The following is a 21,084-nucleotide window of genomic DNA, read 5'->3' as shown; positions in this document are numbered from 1 at the left end:
ACGATCATTTTTATAACTATTACTTCATAAAATATAAAAATATTTAAAGCAGAATTCTTTTTTTGTAATTAAATGTTAATATAATTAGTAAGAAAATTAATAAAGTGAATAAAATAATAAATAGTTTCAAAGTTTTCAACAGCGCATGCGTACAGTACAAGAAGCCTAGTGAATTATTTGAGCGGGTAAATTTAAAATGTAAAATATAAAATTAATTAATTATTTGCAATTATTTATTGTTATTTGTATTTTTTAATATTAATTTTTGTGTTTTGTTACTTTTTTTTTAATAATAGGGGAAATTTTCAATTGTTTGTGATTTAAATTTTCCCGCACGTGTAACACGAAAACATGGAAATCTGGCAACACTGCTTTCTGCGATACACAAAGATTTTCGATCAAACAATCAAGCGGCAAAAGTTTTTGTTTAAAGAATATTTTAATAATTATCAATCATGAAAATCGAAGAAGTTAAAAGTACTGCTAAAACACAGAGAATTTCTGCTCATACACATATTAAAGGTTTGGGTTTAGATGAAAATGGAGTGGCAAATCCAATGGCAGCGGGACTTGTTGGTCAAGAAATGGCTAGAGAGGTTAGAGAAAATTTTTTATTTTCACATTGATGATATAAAATATTCTTTATATTATTTATTATTATTCGTTTGATTTTTAAATATATTTAATTAAAATATATATTAATTTGTATTTGACATTTTGGCTTTCGTTTTATTTTTGTAACAACATAACCTCATTTTATCATGCCGGCGTTTTATTGCAATAATTTTCAAATTTAATTAAATAAATTATTTTTCTAAATTTTAATAATTAAATTAATGAAAATTTTACCTTAGGCTGCCGGAATTGTTGTGGATATGATAAGATCGAAAAAAATGGCAGGAAGAGCTGTTCTTTTGGCAGGTCCACCAGGTACTGGAAAAACGGCAATTGCCCTTGCAATAGCACAAGAATTAGGTAATAAAGTGCCATTTTGTCCAATGGTTGGCTCTGAGGTTTATAGTTCGGAAATTAAAAAAACTGAAGTACTTATGGAGAATTTCCGTCGGGCAATTGGACTTAGAATTAAGGAGACAAAAGAAGTTTATGAGGGTGAAGTCACTGAATTAACACCAATTGAAACTGAAAATCCAATGGGCGGTTATGGTAAAACAGTGTCACATGTTATTGTTGGATTAAAAACAGCAAAAGGAACAAAACAATTAAAATTAGATCCATCTATTTATGAATCATTGCAAAAGGAAAAAGTTGAGACTGGCGATGTAATTTATATTGAGGCAAATAGTGGTGCTGTTAAAAGACAAGGCAGAAGTGATAATTTTGCCACTGAATTTGATTTAGAAGCCGAGGAATATGTTCCTTTACCCAAAGGTGATGTTCACAAAAAGAAGGAAGTCATTCAAGATGTTACTTTACATGATTTGGATGTTGCAAATTCAAGACCACAAGGTGGACAGGATATTATGTCAATGATGGGACAATTAATGAAACCAAAGAAAACGGAAATTACAGGTTCCCTTTTTTTTTACAAATTTAATTTTTGAAAATTGTATTATTTTAGTAGGGAAAAATTAAGTTTCTATTCTGTTTTTTTTTCAGATAAATTAAGAAAAGAGATAAACAAAGTGGTGAACAAATATATTGATCAAGGAATTGCAGAATTAGTTCCCGGTGTTTTATTCATAGACGAGGTGCATATGTTAGATATTGAAACATTTACATATTTGCATCGTGCATTGGAGAGTGCAATTGCTCCAATTGTAATATTTGCAACAAATCGTGGTCAATGTATTATTCGTGGAACGGAAGATATTGTTTCATCTCATGGAATACCATTGGATTTATTGGATCGTCTATTGATAATAAAAACTTTGCCTTATGCAAAAAATGAAATTGAACAAATTGTTAAATTACGAGCAACAACGGAGGGATTACAAATTGATGATGAGGCACTTACAACACTTGGTGATCTTGGAACAAAAACAACACTTCGTTATGTTGTACAACTTCTCACGCCATCGGCATTAATTGCCAAAGTTAATGGAAGGACGAATATAAAAAAAGAGGATGTCGACGAAGTGGAAAATCTTTTCCTTGATGCAAAATCATCGGCAAAAATTCTCACTCAACAGGCTGGCAAATTTATGAAATAGTTTTGTTTGTTTTTTTTTTCTTTTCACCCAAAAAAATTTAGTTATAAAAATAATTTCTTAAAATGAACTTTAAAGAAAAATAGAAATTTAGAAATATTTTCATAGAGAATTTAAGAAAATAGTTCTTGGCTGAGTATTTTTAAGTTTTGAATGACGAATCATTTAACGACGTACAAAAATGTTAGAAAAATAATTTCCATAAGGTTTTCATAAATGACTATTTTTTTAATTTCTTCAAATACACTCCAGAAATTTAGTTTTGTTATGGAATTTCAACGAAATAATTTATTTTAATTTACAATTTCAATTTGAATAAAAATTCATATAATTGTTTAAATTGAATAATTTATTAATAAACCTGAAAATTTAATTAAAAATTCTTTTTTTTTCGTAAAAAAAAAAAATAAAAGGGTTTTTTTTTCGCATTGAGAAAGAGTTGACAAATAGTAAAAATAATTTTTCTGCGTGTCAGGGTTAGAAAAGTTCAAATTGTAATCAGCGTGTTGTGACATCAATGAGAGATAACTTCACACGTGAGTATAAAATCTGAGTTCCACTTTTTTAATGTCCCGCAAAGTTGTACAATGTGCTTTATAAATTTTAGTATCACTTCGATGTTTTGAATGATTAGTTGAATATTATAATCGTATTAACGAAAATAATAATAATAATAATGCAATTTATTTTTCGATTGTCAGGTCACGGAAGAAATTTACGTGTACAAAAAAAACATTCACGAGGATTAAAATTAAATCATGTTCGTGCTGCGAGATTTGAAAAATTATTTCCACCAAGGGAGGAATTTGAGATGCGTCACATTGGACCCAGAATTCAAGATCAAAAGGAAATGCTCAAAACTTTGGGTTTTAAGGTAATTGAAAATTTATATTTAATTATTTTTTTTTTAATAATTATTGCAGTAAAATATTTTAAATAAAATAGATTCAAAAAGAAAAATTAATTTCATTTCTAATAATTTTTTTAATTTTTTTTTAGTCCCTTGATGAACTAACTTCAACAGCTGTGCCAATTAATATTCGTTGCAAAAATGATTTGGATATCGAAAAGCCCGTTAGTGAGTATATAATTAAATTTTTTTACAAGAAATTATAAGAAAAAAAAATTGATAAGAAATTAAGTAACCCAAAAGAATTTAAAACGTGACTATTCACGAGACTTAAATATTCAAATCAATTTTATTTTCTTGTTTTATCTTCTATAATTATAACAAAGAGGTCAAGCAAGTATAATTTAAATAACATTTGTTAAAATCGATTAAAACGATTTACATTCTAATTTTTAATTTATAATATTAAAAAAAAAAAAATTTCTGTAATGAAAATTCAACTTTTAAAATCTTTTTTTTTTTACTTTTGTTCTTACATTTTGTATTATTTAGTGTTCAAGATTAGACATTAAAAAATGTTTTCAAATTTTTTTTTTCGCGTTCTAAATAACAGAGAGACAATTTTATATATCTTCGAAAATAAGTGGACTGTAACTGATAATAATTGTTTCGTGAAAACAAATTATTCCCATTGATTATAAGTTAAAGTTCACATATTTTATATCGTAAGAAGAAGTCACACAGAGGTCAAGCTCGTGTTACAAAACTCGGTTTCACGTGATTTTTTTTTAATTTCTTATTTTTTCGTACTATTATTAGGAAATTTTGTTCTAATCACAAAATTGAAATTATGTTTTTAATTTTTTTTTTTCTTTATTTCAGCCGAGTATGATTTATTAAAAAGAGTTATTGAAATTTCCGAGAAGAATAAAATTTGGAAATCTTACATTGGAATGGGTTATTATAATTGTTGTGTACCTCATACAATTTTGAGAAATATTTTTGAAAATCCCGGATGGTGAGTTTATTTTTTCCAAAAATATTTTATTATTCACTAATTAATTTATTGGTAATTTTAAATTCAAACCACAATTGGGTCAATATATTAACTTTTGTCCGTTAAGGTCATTTGAAAAAAATTTTAATTTCAAATATGTGTTGATTAATTAACTCTGAGACAATGTAAAATATTTAACATATTTAAAAATACATTTTAATTAAAAATTTAACAAATTTTAAGAATTTCTATTTGCAAAAAAAAAGGATTAAACTTCAAAAATATGAAATTTTTTTCAGGACAACACAGTACACGCCGTATCAGCCAGAAATATCACAGGGCAGATTGGAGGGTTTATTAAATTATCAAACAATGATTTGCGATATGACAGGAATGGAAATTGCAAATGCATCGCTTTTAGATGAGGGAACCGCTGCCGCTGAAGCATTAGCACTTGCCTATAGGCATAATAAGAGAAAAAAATTATTTGTCTCACACAATGTTCATCCACAAACAATAAGTGTTATTGAAACACGTGCCACATCATTGGGATTAAATCTTGAAGTTGGCGATATTTTTAAACTCGATACAAATGATAAAAATTATGCCGGTGTACTTTTACAGTATCCCGATACACGTGGATCAATTCATGATTTTACAAATGTCATCAATAAAGCCCATGAGAATGGAGTGAGTTAAAAATAACTATTTTTTAAAAATTTCGAAAATAGAAAAGAGAATATATTTTTTTTTTCCTTTTTAGACATTAGTGTGCGCAGCTGTTGATTTATTAGCATTGGCAATAATGCAACCACCACGTGAATTTGACATTGATATTTGTGTGGGAACGAGTCAACGATTTGGTGTTCCCCTTGGCTATGGAGGACCGCACGCAGGTTTTTTTGCATGTCGTCAAAAATTAGTGAGATTAATGCCAGGACGTATGATTGGAGTGACACGTGATACAAATAGAAAAGACGCTTATCGTTTGGCACTTCAAACACGTGAACAACATATTAGACGTGACAAGGCGACAAGTAATATTTGTACTGCTCAAGCACTATTGGCAAATATGTCAGCAATGTATGCCGTTTATCATGGACCGCAAGGAATCAAAGAAATTGCCAATAGAATTCATTATTTGACCCTAGCACTCGCTCATGGTTTGATCGATTCTGGAAATAAAGTCGAAAACAATTATTTCTTCGATACAATTACAATTTTACCAAAAAATCAAGCAACTATCAAGGAAAAGGCACAAGAGGCTAAAATAAATTTAAGGTAGCAAAAACAAAAAAAAATTTTTTCAATTACTAAACTAATTATTCAATTTAGATACAATCAAGATGGAACGATCGGATTGTCATTGGATGAAACAACAACAATTGATGATGTAAATGAATTATTGAAAATTTTCGATGTTGACGAGAAAATTAACGAAATTGTGGAAAAAGAATCATTTGGCATTAATGATCTCAATAAATCCCCTTTCGCAAGAAATAGCAAATATCTCACGCATCCAGTTTTTAATTCACATCATTCGGAAACGAGAATCGTTCGCTATATGAAAAGTTTGGAAAATAAAGACGTTTCTCTTGTACATAGTATGATTCCCCTGGTGAGAAAATTAAATTTTAATTTCTTTTTATTAAAAATAATATTTTATCCCAAATATTTCAGGGCTCGTGTACAATGAAATTAAATTCAACAACAGAAATGATGCCATGTAGTTTGCCAGGATTCAAAGATATTCATCCATTTGCTCCCGCTGATCAAACAAATGGATATCGGCAATTATTTGATGAATTGGAAAAAGATTTATGTGCAATAACGGGCTATGATAATATTAGTTTTCAACCAAATAGTGGAGCACAAGGGGAATATGCGGGTCTTCGTGCAATTCAATGTTATCATGAATCACAGGGTAATTTAGATCGTCAAGTTTGTTTAATTCCAGTATCGGCTCATGGTACAAATCCAGCATCAGCACAAATGGCGGGCATGCAAGTTGAACCAATATTTGTGCTTAAAGATGGTTCAGTTGATATTGAACATCTTAAGGAGATGATTGATAAATTTAAAAATCATTTATCGTGTTTAATGATCACTTATCCATCGACAAATGGCGTTTTTGAGGAGACAATTGGCGATGTTTGCGAAATGGTCCACAAAGCTGGGGGTCAAGTTTATCTCGATGGTGCCAATATGAATGCACAAGTGGGACTTTGTCGTCCCGGTGATTATGGAAGTGATGTCTCACATTTGAATCTTCATAAGACATTTTGTATTCCTCATGGAGGCGGTGGACCTGGAATGGGACCAATTGGAGTGTACGTTTCGATTTTTTATTTCATCTTTTTGAAGTTAGAATTTTTTTTTTTTCTTTTTTAGGAAAAAGCATCTTGCGCCCTTTTTGCCTGGTCATCCGATAATTGATACAGAAACGGGAATGATAAAAATCAATAAAGGTGTGGGTGCAGTTTCGGCAGCTCCCTATGGATCGTCGGCAATTTTGCCAATTTCTTGGGCCTATATTAAAATGATGGGACCCAAAGGTTTGAGAAAAGCAACGCAAGTGGCAATATTGAATGCAAATTACATGAGTAAACGCCTTGAGCATCATTATAAAACACTTTACAAAGGTATTAGTAATTTGGTGGCGCACGAATTTATTTTGGATATTCGTGATTTAAAAAAATCGGCAAACATTGAAGCCGTTGATATTGCAAAAAGATTGATGGATTATGGATTTCATGCGCCAACAATGAGTTGGCCGGTTGCTGGAACTTTAATGATTGAACCCACTGAATCGGAGGATAAAGGAGAATTGGATAGATTTTGTGATGCACTTATTTGTAAGTTAAAAAAAAAATATATTTTAGTTAAAATTTAATTTAGTCTATTAAAAACAAAAAAATTTTATCTAGCAATAAAAAAAGAAATTGATTATATCGAGAGTGGAAAATTCGATAAAAGTATTAATCCATTAAAAATGGCTCCTCACACACAAGAGGAGGTGATCAATTCAAAATGGGATCGTCCTTATTCTCGTGAAATTGCAGCTTATCCAGCCGTATGTAAAATAATTTAATTCTTTAAAAATTTATTTTTAATTAATAGAATATTATCTAATCTAAAATTTAATTTATTTTAATAATTACAGTCCTTTGTGAGAGACATGAAAATTTGGCCAAGTGTTGGAAGAATAGATGATATTTATGGAGATAAACATCTATTTTGCACATGTCCACCAATTCTTCCATCTCAATAATTTTACTTTTCATCTTTAGTATTTAAGTATTTATTGCCTCTGATTCGGTGAAATAAACCATTTTTTTTTCTTTTTTTAAACTAGTAGAAGATATATTTATATATATATATAATTTTTTTTTTACGACATTTTGCAATATTCACATAAACTTGTACATAGAGTTCTTATAATAAAAAAAAAGAAAAACTAATATAAGGAAAACTGTACAATTGCTAAATAAAATGTTTTTTTTTTTTTCCTTAAATGATTTTTTACGAATACACCTATGAGAACGAAAAAAGTACTTATAGAGAAAAATGATTTTTATGTACATTTGTTAAAGACCGGGCATTATATACGCGACGTTATCTAACATTTTTGATAGTATTTGTGGTTTTGCGCCATTAGCACCAGGAATCTGTTGTGTAAGGCAAATTAAAGGCCCAAGAGCACATAGTAATGAATCAAGTAAAACTGATAAACTACCAGAAACGGCAATTTGACCCTCATGTTCTTTTAGACGTTCGCCAATTATTGTTAAACTCTCACCGAGTAATTTTAAATGTGCAGCAACATCCACTGGTTGAGTGCCAACAATTTTATACATTCCAGTTCCAATAACTGGTTCATTCACTAAATCCTTGATACTACGATTTGAAGTTGGTGATAGAGATAAATTTCCCACCATCGATGGTACGCCCAATTGAATCATTTTTTTCGATGATGAAGGTTTTGTTTCCTTTCCACCGCCTGTGAAATAAAATACATTATATTTTTATTCATTTTTTTTTTGTATTCTAGGAGTTTTTTGAGATTTTATGATCCAATGGGGCTTTTCTTTGAATTTTGAAAAAAAAAATTTCAATTTTTTTAATACTGGGCTTAATACTTTTGTTAATAAATTTCTTGCGTGATGCTGGTGGTGGCATTTTCCACGTAGCTTCATCCTTACTTGTTGGTGAACTATTTGGTTTTGCAGCCAGTCTCTTTGCTCGTCTACGCCAATTATATTTTTCGAGATTAGGTACAGTTGCCCATAATTCTCCAAGTCTCTTTGAAATCGCAGCAAAGTCTATCGAAAATCAAAATTAATTAATAATTTATAGTATTCTTCTTTTTTAGTAAACTTACCCATATATGGACACTGCTCTAATAATTCTTGTCTAATTTCTTTTGCCCACAGCATATATGCAGTAAATCTTGTTTTCTGAAAAAAAATCCCAATTGTAAAAACAAAAAAAATTATCTAATTTGAATTAAAAAAAAAAAAACTTACGCCTTTATCCTTCCTTTGGGCTTTCATTCGGCCGATAATTTTACCATCCTTAATGATAAGTTTCTTTTTGCATTTTTCCAACATATACAAACTATTTGCCTGCGATGGCGCTTCCTGACCAGGAGGTTCCAATCTCCTAAAACCCGTCTCCTTATCATCGATCATAAGTGGATCAACATCATCATCAGTTGCCGATTCCATACTAAATCTCTCCTCATCATTCATCCCGACACCATCTTCGGAATCGGATCCCGATGAATGAGCCTCATTGTCCGATAATGGTTCACCTTTAATTCTATTTGATCCATGGGAATTTTTTCTCGCCCTAGGCGTATTTCCCTGATGTGTTGGACTTTGTTCTGATACAGTTTGATGCTGTTGTTCATATCGATCAATTAATTGTTGAACTTGTAATTGTTGGGCTTTTTGTCGTTTATATTTTTGATCCAAATCATCGGGCGACTCAAAGTCCATAAGCTTCGAGGACTTTTTTCGTACTCGTCCACTTCGTGATATTCCAGTGACTTCTAAATCTGTAAATTACAGCAGACTGCATCTTGCCAAGACAAGGAGAGGATCCAATATGCATCGCACTATATTTCTAACTACTTTCTTTCTATTCCAAAAAACAAGCTCTACAAAACTACTTTTAAATAATTATTATACTTTATACATATTGCAAAAAAGAACTAATACAAAAAAAAATAAATCATAACCTCAAAAATTGTCAAATTTTGTAAACAAATAATACAAAAATTGAAAATAATTTAAAAAACCATTGCAACAATATAAATAAATTTCAACGTGAATATAATAAATTAATAATTAATAAAAGATTAAAATTAATTAAAATATTTTAGAAAAAAATTTCACTGACATGTCAAGTATGACAAAAGTAAACAAAATGAAAATATTTTCCGTATAGGAAATTATTTTTTTCGAAAAAAAAACTGAAAAATTGAATTTAAATTTAGAAATTTGTAAAAAAAAAATATACAACAAACACGCCATGTTTGTTCGACAATTTGCCACTATGTGAAATCAGCGCTATTCCACATACAAACTTAATATGTCAATGAAAATTGATCAAATTTGATGTAAAAATAATGATATTTCATGCATATAAATAAAGCATTATTTAATAAAACATCTACATTGTGCCTGAGCTAACAAAATGCATTTTAATAATAATAAAAAAACCATTCTCACCGTCGGTTTTTTGACGTTTCGGTGACACGAACAAGTCCATTGCGCCGCTTGGCAACTTATTCTTGCGCCGCGGTGTCTTCTCGGATTTCGCGGGCTTATGAATTTCACTTTGCATGACCCCAACAATTTTATTCAATTTGCAATTATTTTATTTCACCTTCTAACTTTCATGTATATCATTGTGCAATCGGAGTAACATAAATATGAAGGGATTGTTATTTATTTACTGTGAGAGAGAGACTTAAAAACAACTGAGACTGCAAACGAAAAAATAATGCACTGCGCATGGACGCAATATAATTGAGCGGGAAATTTAAACATAATAACAAAACTTTTGTAATACTGTATAATATGAAAATTGACTTATAATTCAGTTTTTTTTTTTAAAGTAGAGAAATAATTTGTATAATCATTTTAAAAAATATTGTTCGATAATTTTTTAACACAAGTATAAAAAAAATTCACTTCACTAAATTATTCTTTTTTTCCTTAAGAAATAGATTTCTGTAATTTTAATAAAAAAATATTTTATTATTATTGTAACAAATTGTAATTTTAAAAAATAAATTAAACTTACTATTTTAAGTTTCTTTTTGATCGGATGTTTCATTCAAATTTGATGTTTCTGATTTTTTTCGTTTTTTTTTCCTCTTGACAACTACATTATAAAAATCTGCAAGTTTTGTCGGTTTTGATATTATTCTTCCTTTTCTTGATATTTTCTTCTCCTCCTCCAATTCTTCTAATGGCATCATCCCTAAGGTTGTAGATTTTCGTTTTTTAACTGATTTTATAACTGAAAAAATTTTTTTTTAAATTATAAACTTAATTTAATATATAAAAATAAATATAAATTTTTTTTAATATAATTAATACCTTCTTTTTCCTTGAATTGAATAGTTTTTTCATTAATTTGTCTTGCGCGGTTCTGATATACGTATTTTTCCTGCGATTTAAGCAATTTCCACTTTTTACCCAAAATTGTCGAAATCTCTCCAAAAGCTTTTTAATGAAAAATAGAATAAATATTAAATTGTAATTATTTTTTAATCACAAGAAGAAGAAAAAATTAGACACTTACTTAAGTCTGGATGATTGTTTAGTAAAAATCTACGCATTTCCTTACACCATAATGTATAAGCCGTATATCTTGTACCTTTGGTTTTCTGTTGTTCTTGATGAATACTTGTCGGCACCTTTATCATGTTATAAAAATGAAATTTAAATACATTATTCTAATTTAATATAAATAAAAAAAATTTAGTTTCTTTTTTAAAATTATTTTTAAACTTACATTTAATTTTTCCTGCACTACTTTTGTATTATTACAACGTACATTATTAGAAATATCTTCAATATTTTTAGGCTCTGTAAATTAAATTATAAACATTAAATTACGAAATAATATGAAATTTAATTAATTTGGATATTTACTTTGCTCCGAATGACTTTTCAATAATTCTTTTCTTCTATTGACAGACCATATGATATATCCTATGGATTTTTTATCCTATAAAATTTTTATATATTATAAATTTTTTGCCAATTAAATAACTTTTTATAAAATAAATTTTAATTAATAATATAACTTACAGTCTCAGAATCAATTTCAGGTTTAATATCATCAATTTTCAATGGATCTTCTTCAATTTCTTCTTTAATATCTGGTAATATACTTTCAAATTCAATTTCTTCTTCTTCTTTTTCATAATAAACAAATTCTTGATTACTTTCTAAATCCGGCCTCTTTTTGCCTGGTATTTTTTTATCATCACCAAAATGATAGGTTATTGATTCTTCAACTTCAGATTTAATACTTCGCCTTTTGAAATTAAATGTCGACATTCTTGTAAAATTTAATCCATAATATTAATTAAATAACGTTTAATTTAATACTAAACAATTATTTTTTTTTTCTTAATCTGAATGAAATAATTATACCTGCAAAATTGTAAACAATACACCCATTTCTCTGAAATATAAAAAATAATACATTAAAATGATAAACAAAAAATTTTTAACAATTTTGAATTGAATACCTTTTTTAAATGAATGTTATTTGCTATACATTGATGTTAAATTCTCATTGTTCTTCATTTGTTTCTAATGTAGAAAAAAGAAAAGTGTTTGACTTTTGACAGATGCAGATTATATTTTGAGGTTATGAGCAAGTTCATTTTCATTGTTAGACATTTTCTCTTATGGTAAATAACGTAAATAATTGAGTTTAAGTATTTTATAATATAAGAAACGTTCAAAATTGCATATTTTTTCTATTCTTGTTTTTTTATTCTTCAAATTTTTTACCGAAAAAAAATTTATGAATATATATTAGAGAATATTTGTTTAAATTCAAATTTAAGGCGCGAAATAAAGGCTGTAATATTGTCCACCAATGACAGTTGTTATCTTTTGGAAATATTTATTATAACATAAATATGTTAATAAATAATTAAAATTTGTATATGTATAACAAAACAAAATACAATAAACTAAAATATTTTATTTTAATTATAAAATTTTAATAATTTACTAAATTATTTTATTTCGCGGTAATTATAACCTATAATCCCTCCCAATGCCGGATAGGCCGGATATACAACGTTAGTAAGAATAAAGTCTAATAATAACAATTTCCGTTTAAAATGACAGAAAATCTAATTGTTTATAATTAAAACATGATTAAAGATTTTTTAATTTGATAATATAAGGAAAAATTACGCTATATAGTTATGATTGGTAGAAAGTGTTATTTTCAAAATTGGTTGTTTTACCGGATATGACTTCATTTATCGATTGAAATATATTCTAGAAGCTTCTAGAATGTTCTGGAAGCATCTACCACTACTAATTCATTTTGTGAGCTTTATATTACTCGTGTGTCTATTGAAATCACTACATTCAATAATTCTCTGCGAAGACTGCAGCACGTTCCGCTGTTCGCTTTTTTCAAAGGATATTCAATTTAATTACTTTAGTTTTACTTCTAAATTATATAATAAAAGGTAAGATAATTTATATTTTATTATTAAACTACATTATTTTTATTATTTATTTATTTTTTTAACTGAAAACCTTTTTTTTGCAATTTAAACCACTTTGCGCTTTTGCATCATATAATATATAATTATGGATTTTTTTATTTCATTCAAAGGCATTTTATTTTATTTTATTTTATAATTTATTAATAAATTATTTACTAACCTATTTACAAAAATTGTGATTTAATTTTTGAAAATTTTAATTTTTTCCAAGCACGTGCTCATACTCTTTTTTTTTTACAATGATTTTCAAAAAGTTTTTCAGTTTGAATAAAAGGGATTACTCAACAAAATTCTATTTATGTAGAAAAAATCTTTGTTATTCACATTATTTTTTTATTGATTAATTTATGTAATTGTAATTTTAATTTTACCTTGAGGACTCCAAAGGAATATGATGCCTCGTGACTCATCATTTGAATTTTACGTTACAATTAATGGTTTTTGAATTTTAATTTTAACGGTTATAAATAATTATTTTTAATAATTAACATTATTTAGGTAAATTTGTAATTTCGTTGTGTGTATATTAATTGATTTTTTTTAGTTTCAAATTTTAAGGCGTCTCTTTTGAGAAAGTAATATTTTATTAAATTTATTATCGATTAATTGAAAGAAAATTATAATTTTTATTTAAAATTTAGAATTTGAAAAAAATTTTTCGTTTGTGTAATATTTTTCCCCCGTCTTTGTGATAAATAAAACTTAGTTTAATATTTAAATTTCTTTTATTTCAGTTAAATTTTATTTCGTTTAATTCATTTAAATTTCTATTATGGTAAACAGTGACCTTTAATTTTTTTTATATTTATTTGTTTTGACTTTGAAAAATAAAATTTTTCGTAACCTTGAGAATTATTTTGATTTGATATTAAAAATTTATAAATTTTAAAAATTTTACTTTTTATTTCTGTTATTATATGAGAATTTTTTTTCGCAGATGCCTGAAAAAATGGAAACTGCCGCTGGAGAGGTCGAGACATTCGCCTTCCAGGCTGAAATTGCTCAACTGATGTCTCTGATCATCAACACATTCTACTCCAATAAGGAAATCTTTCTTCGTGAATTGATCTCCAATTCCAGTGATGCACTTGACAAGATTCGCTACGAGTCGCTGACTGATCCGACGAAATTGGATTCAGGCAAGGAACTCTACATTAAACTTATTCCAAACAAAAATGATCGTACCTTGACAATTATTGACACCGGTATTGGAATGACAAAATCCGATTTGGTCAACAATTTGGGAACAATTGCAAAATCTGGTACCAAAGCATTTATGGAAGCTCTGCAGGCCGGAGCTGATATTTCAATGATTGGTCAATTTGGTGTTGGTTTCTATTCTGCTTATTTGATTGCTGATAAGGTGACTGTTATTTCAAAAAGCAATGATGACGAACAATATCTTTGGGAATCCAGTGCCGGTGGTTCATTTACAGTTCGATCTGATCCTGGTGAGCCATTAGGACGTGGTACAAAAATTGTTCTTCACGTTAAGGAGGATCAAGCTGAATATCTTGAGGAGAGCAAAATTAAAGAAATTGTCAAGAAACATTCACAATTTATTGGATATCCAATTAAATTGGTTGTACAAAAGGAACGTGAGAAGGAATTGAGTGACGACGAAGCTGAAGAAGAACCCGAGGAGAAGAAGGAGGAGGAAGATGGAAAACCAAAAGTTGAAGACGTTGGCGAGGATGAAGATGAGGAGAATAAGGAAAAGGAAAAGAAGAAGAAGAAGACAATTAAAGAGAAATATGAAGAAGATGAGGAACTCAATAAGACAAAGCCAATTTGGACCCGTAGCCCAGATCAAATTACCCAAGAGGAATATGGTGAATTCTACAAATCACTCACCAACGATTGGGAAGATCATTTGGCTGTTAAACATTTCTCTGTTGAAGGTCAACTTGAATTTCGTGCTCTTCTCTTTATTCCCCGTCGTATGCCATTCGATTTATTTGAAAATAAAAAACGTAAGAATAACATCAAACTTTATGTACGTCGCGTCTTTATCATGGACAATTGTGAGGAACTCATTCCTGAATATTTGAATTTCATGAAGGGAGTTGTTGACAGTGAAGATCTTCCACTTAATATCTCACGTGAAATGCTTCAGCAGAATAAAATTCTCAAAGTTATTCGTAAAAATCTAGTCAAAAAATGTATGGAACTCTTTGAGGAAATCACTGAGGATAAGGAAAACTATAAGAAATTCTACGAGCAATTCAGCAAAAATATCAAACTTGGAATTCATGAAGACAGCTCAAATCGTTCAAAACTCGCTGAATTATTGAGATTCCATACATCGGCATCGGGTGATGAAATGTGTTCAATGAAGGAATATGTTGCACGTATGAAGGACAATCAAAAGCACATCTACTTTATTACTGGTGAAAGCAAGGATCAAGTAGCCAATAGTTCATTTGTTGAACGTGTCAAGAAACGTGGATTTGAAGTTGTCTACATGACGGAGCCAATTGATGAGTATGTTGTACAACAACTCAAGGAATTTGATGGCAAACAATTGGTGTCAGTTACCAAAGAGGGATTAGAACTTCCTGAAGATGAGGAGGAGAAGAAGAAACGCGAGGAGGATAAGGCCAAATTTGAGGAATTGTGCAAAGTTATGAAAACAATTCTTGACACTAAAGTTGAAAAAGTTGTTGTCTCAAATCGTTTAGTTGATTCACCATGTTGTATTGTCACTTCACAATATGGATGGACAGCAAATATGGAGAGGATAATGAAGGCGCAAGCTTTAAGGGATACATCAACAATGGGTTATATGGCGGCGAAAAAACATCTTGAAGTTAATCCCGATCATCCAGTGATTGAAACATTACGTCAAAAGGCCGAAGCTGATAAGAATGATAAAGCCGTTAAGGATCTTGTTGTTTTATTATTTGAAACTTCTCTTCTTTCATCTGGATTCACGTTGGATGAGCCACAAGTTCATGCAGCTCGTATTTATCGAATGATCAAACTTGGCTTGGGAATTGATGAGGAGGAACCAGTTGTCGAAGAACAAAAACCCGATGACGATGTACCACCATTGGAAGGTGAATCCGAAGATGCATCACGAATGGAGGAAGTTGATTAAGTGTAAAAACAAAATTGACATAGTATGTTCCATCTTTTTTTCTTTGAGTTTCTGTGGTGTTTAGTGAAATACTGTTTTTTTTTTTATCGAATGACTACGTTTTAAGTGGTCCTTTGGTAAATAAATTTTTTATTTTTTACGAACACGTTTCGAAAATACTTGAAAAAGATCTGCTGCCATGAACTTTGTTTATTTAAATATTGTCTTTAGCGTTTACACATGTCAACGTAATTTTGAAAGTAAGAATTTCTTTATAAAGATGTAACGCAAAATACCAAGCTTTAATAATTATAAATATTAAATAATAAGGCTGATAAGACTATAAACGAAAAGAAAAAAAAAAAAAAAAAACAAGTATAGACAGTATTCGAGAATACGTTCCAGTTACTGGTTAATTTTGGAATTTTTATGTATTCACACGAAATTTGATTTCAATTTTTAAATAAATTCCTTTTTTAATGAATTTCCAAATTTGTTTTAATTCTACGATTTTCCTCATCAAAATATTTAATTAATTTGCAATTTAAATTATTTTAAAATAATAATTAAACTTCAATTATTTGAATTGTTGATTTTTTAATTTTCTTGATTTTACGATTATAAATAAATAAAATTATAATAAATTAATTAAAATCAAAAATAAAATAAAATTATAATCAAAATTTAAATATTTTTAAAATAATTAAAGTTTCAATTTTTTTAAATAGTTAAATTTTTAATGAATTTCCAATGTTCATATTTGAAATAATTAATAAATTTTTATTTTAAATTATAATCATCAAATTTAAATAATTTTAAATTATAATTAAACATTAATTCTTTTATTATGGTAAGTTAGATTTTTAATTTATACTTTCTAAATTTTTAAATTAAATAATTTTTAGATTTTTTAAATTTATAATTGAAATATTTTCTAATCTTATTTTTAATTTGTAATTAATAATTTAATTTTTAAAAATAATTCTTTTGCGTTATAAATACTAGAAAAAAACAGTTTAATAATTTAATTAAACAAATTTTTATTATTATATTGATAAATTAATTTATTAAACATTTTTTAATTTATAAAATTTCTAACCTAAAAATAAGCAATTTAAACACTATCGTAATCTACAATAATTAATTCATACCAGTTGTTAAAATGCATTTATGAAGTAGATATATTTCTATTTTATCGCACTGATATAACTTTTTAATCACTCATTAATGCACTTTAAATTAATTTTATTCTTTTTTTTAATTGAGAGCTCATTAAAAAAAAAAAAATTTCCAAAACCTGTCAACTACATTGCGCATGTGTTAACATTGAATAAGCTCATTGGAAATTTTAAATATTCGCGCTGTTAAGTAACCAATAAACATAATTAACGCATGCGCAGTATAGCTAATCAGATTTGGAAATACGCATTTATTATTTACCAATAGGAAAATACTTGTGGTGACATCTACTCTTTAATATAGGACTAACCAGAAACTAACGCTCAAAAATTTTTTTTCTCTGTAGCAATGTCAATGTAATTTTACATTAAAAACATTAAAATTAAATCAAATTTTGAAAGTTTTTTTTAATTCTCTAATAGTATTTAAAGAAGATCTTTTAGTGCTTCAATAAAAAGTTTTGGAAATACAGGTAAATTAGTCGATTACTAAATCTTTGTTACTATCGTTACAGATTCTAACGAATTCGTTGTTATTATTGCGTTTTGAGAATTTTCAATTTTAACTATTCTCATTGTTTAATAAAAATTTTTATTAATTATGTATATTTAAAGCAAAGCATTGTTGCAACGAATATGTCAAAAGTTAAAAAATTTATTTTTCAATGCCTTTTGTTCGTGGTCACGTGATTCAGTAATGCAGTTTTAAAACAATTCGCATTCACATTTTTTAACCGTCTTAAAATCAAAATTTTTAATAATTTCTTTTTGTCGATATAATTTTACATCTTTTATTATTTGCAATATCTTATTGTTCATTTTTGTAAATTTCTTCTTAAAACTAATTTAATCTATAAATTTATCTTTTCTGTTTGATTGATGTGCTTTTTCACATAACCTTAATCTTTGACTGATAACGTTTTTAAAATTTTTTTTTTAAGTGTAATTAATATAATACAAATTTGGAGAAGAATAATATGTAGTACAATGTTTGGAAGATTAGTCAAATTACATAAATTTTCGTTAAATTGGTAAGTTTTTGCGAAATATATTTTTGATTTTTATTTGCTTTATCAGTGATTTAATCGATATGTTATCAATTACGATGTTTTTATTATTAACTTTTTGTATATGTAATAGAGTAATTATATTTACAATTATTACAAATGCAATAGATTAAATTTTTGTTAAATACATTTTTTTGGAATTTTAGTCTGTCATGTGATCATTTAAGATTACAAAATTTACGTCTAGATTCAATGAGAATGGCATCGACTTTAATGAAGACGAAATCTCAATTGAGGGAAATTTTTAACGCTGGAATAAAAGCAGTTTTACCGTATAATTTAATTAAAAGTCATGTTAAAATTGTTGATGATCGTTTGCATATTGGAAATGAAATTTTTACATTATCATCAAATGTTTATTTAATCGGTTTTGGAAAAGCAGTCATGGGAATGGCAATTGCACTTGAGGATTTGCTTGGTGATCGTTTAAAAAAGGGAATTGTTAGCATTCCAAATGGTTCGAAGGCTGATATTTGGAAGAGGGAAAATTTGCAAAATTTTCCAAAATTATCAGGAGGTATTGAATATCGTGAAGGCGCTTTACATAATCAACCGGATAATGATTGTTTAGAAACAACGCACGATATATTGGATTTAGTTGAAGGACTAAAGGAAAATGATACACTTATCGTTCTCATTTCGGGAGGAGGTAATTTTATTTTATCCTTATAGATTAACAAAAATTAAATATAAAATTATTTTTTCTTTTATTTTCAAGGATCAGCTCTACTTTTTATGCCAAGGCCTTTAATATCCGCCGAGGAGAAACAGGAATTTTGTAAAAATCTCCAAAATTCCGGTGCTAATATAATGGAATTAAATACAGTGAGAAAAAAATTATCAATGGTGAAAGGTGGTGGTTTGGCGAAAATTGCATTTCCAGCGTCAATAATAAGTCTCATAATTTCTGATATAATAACAGATCCAATTGATTTGATTGCAAGTGGTCCAACAGTTTATAAAACTAGGCCTTCAAAAGAAGTGATGGATATATTAAAGAAATATGATCTTTTAAAAGATCTCGATGGTGGTTTAAAAGCTCTTTTAAATTCAAAGGAACAAAAGGAGGATAAAAATTTACTTAACAAGAAAAAGGAATTTAAACATGTACATAATGTTATTATTGGAAATAATTTAATTGCTATGAATGCAGCCAGAGATGCGTGTTTGGGAAAAAATTTAAGTCCCATTATTTTACGTAACGATGTTCAGGGTGATGTTCATGATGTAAGTATTGCTTACACAAAAATTACATTTTTCATTTGTCTCGCATTGGAGAAATTAATTGAACGAAAGGATTTATTGGAAAATATGAAAAATGATTCTATACTTGGGATCGATGCACGAAAAGTCGATGAAATTTTTGATATAATTGAAGAAAATAATGGACAAGGAATTGTTTTAATTGGCGGTGGTGAACCAACTGTTAGAGTTAAAGGTACGGGAAAAGGAGGACGAAATCAGGAACTTGCTCTTTATTTTTCACTCGATTGGCTTCTAAAAGTAAAATCTCATTCAAATTTATCGAAATATGAAGTTATTATTTTAAGCGGTGGTACTGATGGTCAAGATGGTCCAACTGATGCTGCAGGTGCTTTTGGATATCCAGCAATTGCACCAATTATTCATCATTTACGGGAGAATGTAAGAAAACTTGTAAAAATGAAAAATCTTCCACGTGACAATTTTAATATACCCCATGTGGATTTTAACGTGGAAAAAATACCTAGAAATTTAGATGAAATTGCCAAAGAAATTGACACACTTCTTCCGGAGAATGTTCTCAAGGAAAATGATTCTTATAATTTTTATTCACGTTTCAAAAAGGGTGAGGATTTAATTAAAACAGGACTCACTGGTACAAACGTTATGGATCTTCATTTTATTTATATAAGAAAACGTCAGTGTGATTGTTGTTTAGATTTCACGAATGAGAGTAAATCTTATAATCCATTTGATGAACATGATTTACATAGTAATTTGGAAGCTCCGGAAATTGTGAAAGAAAAATTGTCAATTGTTAAGGAACTCGAATTGATAAATATTAAAATTGTTGATGATAATTTTGAATCGATATGTTGCACAAGTAAAAAGAATAAATGAAGAAAAATTATGGTCAAAATTAAATTCTCCGAATGGCAAAAATTTTTCATGGATAAAATATATTTTATGTAAGTAAAATTTTTTTAAATGATTTTTATTTGCTTATACTTTACAATTATTTACTAGTTTTGTACATTATTAAATGCATATTGTTACACATTTTATGCATATACGATTTTTTTTTGTTTGTTTTAAAAACAATCGTACTTTATAAATTCATTAAAACAAAATTAGAATTAATAATTATTTAGTTTTAATAAAAATTTGAAACTAATTTAATATAGAAATTAATACAATTTTTTCTAATTGTAAACTTTTTTTGGTTTAAAATATTTTTTTCTGAAAAGAATTGAGAAGGACGGACATGGACGTGAATGAAAAGTTACAGTCATTTCTCCGATGATTTTTTAAGGGAAAGAATTATTGGTGCTATTTTAACTTTCTGTTCTCTTAGAAAATTTTAAATTCACAATTAGATAAAATTAGTATAATTATTAAATTATTTTTTTCAGTCCATTAATTTAAATTCTGTTAAAAATTTGGAAATTATTTCAAATAACAATACAATTATTTTTATTTGCTTTACAGAGATTTATAAAAATTATAAATAATGCAAATATTAAAATTAATATATTATTAGTTAATTATTAATGATAAATAAGTTTTTTCACGAAAAAAACGATTACTTAGTAAATATATTTTTATTATACATAATTTGTCATGATACGTTCTCTATCAATAAATAATTATTTTATAGTTTTATATATTTTTTTAAATTTAATTCTCTTCAATTTCTTTTTTTCTCATTCTTTTTTTAATCATTAATATTATAATTAAATTTAATAAAATAATAAATTAAAAAT

General features: G+C 27.7%; 6 protein-coding genes across 9 annotated transcripts; 4 read left to right on the top strand and 2 right to left on the bottom strand.

Moving 5' to 3' along the window:
* Window positions 1–367: 367 nt before the first annotated feature.
* On the top strand, window positions 368–2,508 carry LOC127282845 (ruvB-like 1). The gene is made up of 3 exons (XM_051307378.1): window positions 368–596; window positions 855–1,530; window positions 1,618–2,508. Exons 1-3 carry the CDS (start codon window positions 456–458, stop codon window positions 2,169–2,171), a joined length of 1,371 nt encoding a protein of 456 aa, XP_051163335.1. The 5' UTR covers window positions 368–455; the 3' UTR covers window positions 2,172–2,508.
* A 214-nt stretch (window positions 2,509–2,722) lies between these two features.
* On the top strand, window positions 2,723–7,326 carry LOC127282843 (glycine dehydrogenase (decarboxylating), mitochondrial). Its single transcript, XM_051307376.1, has 10 exons — window positions 2,723–3,042; window positions 3,168–3,246; window positions 3,901–4,036; window positions 4,315–4,705; window positions 4,779–5,296; window positions 5,351–5,633; window positions 5,696–6,345; window positions 6,407–6,870; window positions 6,943–7,088; window positions 7,179–7,326. Exons 1-10 carry the CDS (start codon window positions 2,845–2,847, stop codon window positions 7,284–7,286), a joined length of 2,973 nt encoding a protein of 990 aa, XP_051163333.1. The 5' UTR covers window positions 2,723–2,844; the 3' UTR covers window positions 7,287–7,326.
* LOC127282846 (HMG box-containing protein 4) lies at window positions 7,301–10,012 on the bottom strand. Of its 3 annotated transcripts, none has more exons than XM_051307382.1 (5): window positions 9,751–10,012; window positions 8,542–9,074; window positions 8,397–8,472; window positions 8,218–8,337; window positions 7,301–8,015 (listed from the first exon to the last, which is right to left on the bottom strand). In XM_051307382.1, the coding sequence occupies exons 1-5, from the start codon at window positions 9,863–9,865 to the stop codon at window positions 7,603–7,605; spliced, it is 1,257 nt and encodes a 418-aa protein (XP_051163339.1). In that variant the 5' UTR covers window positions 9,866–10,012; the 3' UTR covers window positions 7,301–7,602. The 3 variants fall into 3 exon arrangements, with proteins under 3 accessions (XP_051163339.1, XP_051163337.1, XP_051163338.1); XM_051307380.1 differs by having other exon boundaries at window positions 8,155–8,337; window positions 9,751–10,010; XM_051307381.1 differs by having other exon boundaries at window positions 8,155–8,337; window positions 8,542–9,068; window positions 9,751–10,009.
* Window positions 10,013–10,097: 85 nt separating this feature from the next.
* Window positions 10,098–11,929, bottom strand: LOC127282847 (uncharacterized). Of its 2 annotated transcripts, XM_051307384.1 has the most exons (9): window positions 11,790–11,929; window positions 11,692–11,722; window positions 11,344–11,596; window positions 11,185–11,260; window positions 11,045–11,118; window positions 10,832–10,946; window positions 10,627–10,752; window positions 10,328–10,546; window positions 10,098–10,254 (listed from the first exon to the last, which is right to left on the bottom strand). In XM_051307384.1, exons 3-8 carry the CDS (start codon window positions 11,593–11,595, stop codon window positions 10,332–10,334), a joined length of 858 nt encoding a protein of 285 aa, XP_051163341.1. In that variant the 5' UTR covers window position 11,596; window positions 11,692–11,722; window positions 11,790–11,929; the 3' UTR covers window positions 10,098–10,254; window positions 10,328–10,331. The 2 variants fall into 2 exon arrangements, with proteins under 2 accessions (XP_051163341.1, XP_051163340.1); XM_051307383.1 differs by having other exon boundaries at window positions 11,344–11,722.
* A 658-nt stretch (window positions 11,930–12,587) lies between these two features.
* Window positions 12,588–16,357, top strand: LOC127282844 (heat shock protein 83). Its single transcript, XM_051307377.1, has 2 exons — window positions 12,588–12,755; window positions 13,732–16,357. The coding sequence occupies exon 2, from the start codon at window positions 13,732–13,734 to the stop codon at window positions 15,892–15,894; it is 2,163 nt and encodes a 720-aa protein (XP_051163334.1). The 5' UTR covers window positions 12,588–12,755; the 3' UTR covers window positions 15,895–16,357.
* A 1,959-nt stretch (window positions 16,358–18,316) lies between these two features.
* On the top strand, window positions 18,317–20,221 carry LOC127282858 (glycerate kinase). Its single transcript, XM_051307396.1, has 2 exons — window positions 18,317–18,767; window positions 18,837–20,221. The coding sequence occupies exons 1-2, from the start codon at window positions 18,317–18,319 to the stop codon at window positions 20,219–20,221; spliced, it is 1,836 nt and encodes a 611-aa protein (XP_051163353.1).
* Window positions 20,222–21,084: the final 863 nt, after the last annotated feature.

Source organism: Leptopilina boulardi, unplaced genomic scaffold (assembly GCF_019393585.1).
Source record: "Leptopilina boulardi isolate dan_hultmark-lab unplaced genomic scaffold, ZJU_Lbou_2.1 LbouV2_302, whole genome shotgun sequence".
NCBI classification, from domain to species: domain Eukaryota; kingdom Metazoa; phylum Arthropoda; class Insecta; order Hymenoptera; family Figitidae; genus Leptopilina; species Leptopilina boulardi.
This window is presented reverse-complemented; position numbering and strand designations above follow the sequence as displayed.

Excerpts from the sequence above, each read along its gene's own strand:
- LOC127282847 (XM_051307383.1), bottom strand. The coding sequence starts at position 11,595 with ATGTCGACATTTAATTTCAAAAGGCGAAGTATTAAATCTGAAGTTGAA. Across the intron at positions 10,753-10,831 it reads AAACAATCATCCAGACTTAA|CTTTTGGAGAGATTTCGACA; the intron begins GTAAGTGTCTAA and ends TTCATTAAAAAG. Across the intron at positions 10,547-10,626 it reads TCAATTCAAGGAAAAAGAAG|TTATAAAATCAGTTAAAAAA; the intron begins GTATTAATTATA and ends AAATTTTTTCAG.
- LOC127282843 (XM_051307376.1), top strand. The coding sequence starts at position 2,845 with ATGCAATTTATTTTTCGATTGTCAGGTCACGGAAGAAATTTACGTGTA. Across the intron at positions 4,037-4,314 it reads ATTTTTGAAAATCCCGGATG|GACAACACAGTACACGCCGT; the intron begins GTGAGTTTATTT and ends AATTTTTTTCAG. Across the intron at positions 6,871-6,942 it reads ATTTTGTGATGCACTTATTT|CAATAAAAAAAGAAATTGAT; the intron begins GTAAGTTAAAAA and ends AATTTTATCTAG.
- LOC127282858 (XM_051307396.1), top strand. The coding sequence starts at position 18,317 with ATGGCATCGACTTTAATGAAGACGAAATCTCAATTGAGGGAAATTTTT. Across the intron at positions 18,768-18,836 it reads CGTTCTCATTTCGGGAGGAG|GATCAGCTCTACTTTTTATG; the intron begins GTAATTTTATTT and ends TTTATTTTCAAG.
- LOC127282845 (XM_051307378.1), top strand. The coding sequence starts at position 456 with ATGAAAATCGAAGAAGTTAAAAGTACTGCTAAAACACAGAGAATTTCT. Across the intron at positions 597-854 it reads GTCAAGAAATGGCTAGAGAG|GCTGCCGGAATTGTTGTGGA; the intron begins GTTAGAGAAAAT and ends ATTTTACCTTAG. Across the intron at positions 1,531-1,617 it reads AAAGAAAACGGAAATTACAG|ATAAATTAAGAAAAGAGATA; the intron begins GTTCCCTTTTTT and ends TTTTTTTTTCAG.
- LOC127282846 (XM_051307380.1), bottom strand. The coding sequence starts at position 9,865 with ATGCAAAGTGAAATTCATAAGCCCGCGAAATCCGAGAAGACACCGCGG. Across the intron at positions 8,473-8,541 it reads CCCAAAGGAAGGATAAAGGC|AAAACAAGATTTACTGCATA; the intron begins GTAAGTTTTTTT and ends ATTTTTTTTCAG. Across the intron at positions 8,338-8,396 it reads AGAGCAGTGTCCATATATGG|ACTTTGCTGCGATTTCAAAG; the intron begins GTAAGTTTACTA and ends GATTTTCGATAG.
- LOC127282844 (XM_051307377.1), top strand. The coding sequence starts at position 13,732 with ATGCCTGAAAAAATGGAAACTGCCGCTGGAGAGGTCGAGACATTCGCC.